This window comes from Oryza glaberrima, chromosome 4, assembly GCF_000147395.1.
Source record: "Oryza glaberrima chromosome 4, OglaRS2, whole genome shotgun sequence".
In the NCBI taxonomy this organism is placed as follows: Eukaryota; Viridiplantae; Streptophyta; class Magnoliopsida; order Poales; family Poaceae; genus Oryza; species Oryza glaberrima.
In genome coordinates this window covers 14,353,927-14,357,819 of record NC_068329.1, presented here as the reverse complement: position 1 = coordinate 14,357,819, position 3,893 = coordinate 14,353,927, and the positions used below count along the sequence as shown (strand labels likewise).

General features: G+C 54.4%; 1 protein-coding gene across 1 annotated transcript; it reads right to left on the bottom strand.

Moving 5' to 3' along the window:
- Nucleotides 1-423: 423 nt before the first annotated feature.
- On the bottom strand, nucleotides 424-2,431 carry LOC127771596 (L-gulonolactone oxidase 2-like). The gene has a single exon (XM_052297525.1). The coding sequence runs from the start codon at nucleotides 2,403-2,405 to the stop codon at nucleotides 567-569; it is 1,839 nt and encodes a 612-aa protein (XP_052153485.1). The 5' UTR covers nucleotides 2,406-2,431; the 3' UTR covers nucleotides 424-566.
- Nucleotides 2,432-3,893: the final 1,462 nt, after the last annotated feature.

Below are 3,893 nucleotides of genomic sequence, written 5' to 3'. Positions count from 1 at the left end.
AGGAATTACTAATTAACTTGCTTCCATAACCCGAATAAATGTCATCACATAACAACTGTGTCAGCATCTTTAATGGCCCACAACAAAAACCATATAAATCACGCCACATACCCCATCAAATCAAAACTTTTAAGTTACTCGGGGGACAACATCCACTTATTTATTATACATGCTAAAATGAATATAAAAGAATTGAAAAGATATATTATTTTTACTTCGTAATATTCCACTTAATAAATATGCAAGTTTTTTTAACTTGAGCTTCTAATAAAAACAACATATTGTACTATATATAAATATTTATATATACAAGTTATAGTTTAATTTATTTTTTAATTGAAATTAAATCTCGTAGTGATATATTTCAAGTAATATATTTTTTTTAGATTTTTAATAACCACTTAGTTATAAGATGCCATAAAAAAGTGGACCCCACATCCATTTGTCGCAACAGTCAAACCTCAGCGCAACGATCTTATGATCAGCATGCAACACCAGAATGCTTTACGTCCACACTGCTTACACTGACTGACACATCGATGTTGCCACGCACATGACGCATGCCACTACTCATCGCCAACGTCCGATATTTCGTCGTCGTCGTCGCCGCCATTCGCAGCGTCTCGCGGCGACGGCGAGCACACCCTCGCCGCCGTGAACACCTTCCCCGGCCGGCAGAAGTAGCCCTTCTCCGGCGCGCAGTGCGAGTCGTCGGAGCACACGCAGAGCCCCTCCATGGCGCAGCCGTCGCCGACGATGACCGGGCTCGCCCCGCCGACGCCGAGCACCTGGTCGCTCCACTCGCTGGAGAAGACGCCGTCGGGGTCGAACCTGTCCTTCACCCTCATGAACTCGCCGGCGTTGGGGTACCTGGCGATGGCGCCGTCGAAGGCGTAGTTGCGGTTCTTGCCCCAGTGCGGCACGCCGCCGTGCTTGCGCAGCGCCATCTGCTCGACCTCGTCGAACACGTCGGCGTGCGCGCGCGGCGCGCCGCGGGCGTAGCTCCGGTAGTAGGTGACGTCGAAGTCCACCGAGTCCTCCGCCTTGCCGAGGTACGCCGACGAGGCCGCGACGTAGCGCATCAGCAGGCCCATCTTGGAGTCGATCTGGCAGAACGCCGCCGGGTTGAGGTCGCGGAGCCGCGCGACGTCGGCGACGAACGCCCGCGCGCGCGACAGCGCGATGCTGAAGCCGGAGTTGTAGAAGAGGTGTCCCCGGAGGCGGCCGTTCCAGAGGCAGGTGGAGGTGGGGATGAGCCCGTCGTCCTCCATGGCGCCCGTGCACGAGCTCGACGCCTGGATGCGGTGCTGGTAGCCCACCACCGGGTACCCCGTGAAGGCCTCGCCGTCGTTGGTGAGCCCGTAGTTGAGGTGCTCGAGCGTCGCCGGCATCACGCGCGACGCCGCGCACCGGGCGGCGTCGCTGCCTGATCTCTCCTCCAGCCACTCCTCCGCGAGCCTGCTGGCGACGAGGGGTATCGTCGGCGTCGGCCGGAACGCCGGGTAGTCGCTGCGGCCGTCGCCGGGCGTCGCGACGTCGACGCGGTCGTCCACGCGGTACACGGCCACGCGCCGCCGCGGCAGCCACGCCACGTCGCCGAACTCGTGGAGGCGGCCCCACGCGGCGACCGTGTCGGCGACGTCAGAGTCGTTGCGGGTCACGAACGCCACCGACCGCTTGAACAGCGGCTGCAGCGCGAGGGTGACCTGGGAGATGGCGCCGAGGACGCCGAGGGAGACCTTGGCCGCGTCGAGGTCCGGGTCGCCAGCGGCGAGCTCCCTCACCGCCGCGAACCCCTCGCTCGCCGGCGCCGGCGTCACGATCCTCATCCCCACCACGTACTCGTGCACGGCGCTCCCCTTCCCCCACAGCGAGCTCCCGTGCGCGCCCGTGGCGAGCACGCCGCCGATCGTGAGGCCCGACCAGTACGGCGAGTGCGGCAGCGCGAGCCCCGCCGCGGCGGCCTCCCTAATCAAGTCACGCATCACCATGCCGCTCTCCACCGTCATCAGCCGCCGCGCTGCGTCGACGCGCACCGCACGATCCAGCCACCGCGTGCTGATGACGGTGCCGTCCTCGCCGCCGGGGCACGCCAGCCGCGGGAAGCTGTTGGAGTACCTGGTGGCGACCTTCACCTTCCGCCCCGCCGCCACCGCCGCCGCCACCGCCGCGACGAGCTCCACCTCGGTGCGCGGGTACGTGACGTTGGCGGCGCGGCAGATGGCGCGGTCAGAGAAGGAGCCGTAGATGTTCGTCAGCGTGCAGCCGGACGTCCCGTTGGCGGCGCAGACCACCGGCCCCGGCGGCGGACGGTCGCCGGCGAGGTGGGAGACGATCCACAGGGCGAGAATCACGAGGAGGCCGGTCAGAGCTTGGAGGAGAATGACAAGGAGACGTCTCACCATTGTTGCTTAACTTGGTGGAAGCTCTGAGTTTGACCTGGAAAGTTTGCCGGGTAGCTGCAGCTTAAATCAGCAAGCTTCAGTTGCCCACTTCATTTCTGTCGGTGCAAGCATCAGAATTCAGAAGTTCACCAGATGGAGTACTATTAATATTCAGAAGTTCACCAGATGGAGAGGAACTTATTTCCGTCTTGAGGCCAGAACCTTCTGCTTGAAACATTTAATAAACGGAGAAGCGTTACTTTGTACGCAAATCGTACACACAAAATCGTACGAAAATCGTACACACAAAATTGTGAATAATCGGGAGGAATCCCTTTTTCACCGTTCTGGGACTGCCCATTTGCTAGGTGGATTTGGCAGAAATTGGAAGAGCATCAAGGTGAGGACATTCCACAACCGTCAGCTGAATGCAGAAACAATAAAATCTTATCTGTTTGGCTACTGGATCAACTATCAATACAGACACAAGAAGTCTCTTCAGTGCTGTTAGTTACAATCTACATTATGTGGTCAGCACGGAATGATGCACGGAATCAACAGATCCCAGGTAACCCAGACAGGATGGTGGAGAGAATTTTGTTCCTCCTGGAAGAGTGGGCAAGTTTGTTTGAAAAATCTGATCATACTGTTCCTAGTCCAACAATGCACTGGAGGTTGCCGGAATCAGGATGGATTAAGCTGAATTCGGATGGGGGATTTGCTGCAGACGAACAGATGGGAAGTGGGGGAGTGATAGCGAGAAATGATCGGGGTGAGTTTATGGGTGCGAGCAGGATTTTCTTCGGGGAAGTGTTAAGCGCAACGCATGCTGAAGCGTTGGCTTGCCTCGAAGCGACGCAGGTGGGTGCAAGACTTGCAGCAACCAGAGTAGTCTTCGAAACAGACTCAGCTGAAGTTGTGAGTTTGGTCATGAATAAAAGTTTTGATCGGTCTGAAATCGGGCCTGTAATCCAAGAACTGAAGAGGAGAATTCAGTCATTCCAGGATTTCAAGCTCATATGGACGAGGAGATCGGCAAATAAAGTGGCGCACCGTTTAGCTAAGGAAAGCCTTAACGCGCGTGCTTCTTCTAGCTGGATAGTGTCAGCACCGGAGTTTTTATTTTCTCTGTTATCAGAGGACTGTAATCTGGATGCTGTAATTTGAGTTTTTCTTTGCTTTCCACTCTCAAAAAAAAAATTGTGAATAATGGGAAACAAGGTTCTGGGAAGATAAATGGCTCGGAAACGTGGCTTTTAAAGACAAATATCCATCTTTATACGCTATTGTCAGAAAGAAAATTTCTACTATTGTCAATGTTATGAGATCTATTCCACTGAATGTTTCCTTTAGGAGAGTTTTAGTTGGTCAGAATCTTGCATATTGGCATAAATTGTGTGCGTCTATTGTACATATTCAGTTGAATCAATCCTCCGATTGTTTTAGATAGAATTATTATCAGAATGGTAGATTTTCTGTTAGATCAATGTATCTAGCTCTGATTAATAA

Excerpts from the sequence above, each read along its gene's own strand:
- LOC127771596 (XM_052297525.1), bottom strand. The coding sequence starts at position 2,405 with ATGGTGAGACGTCTCCTTGTCATTCTCCTCCAAGCTCTGACCGGCCTC.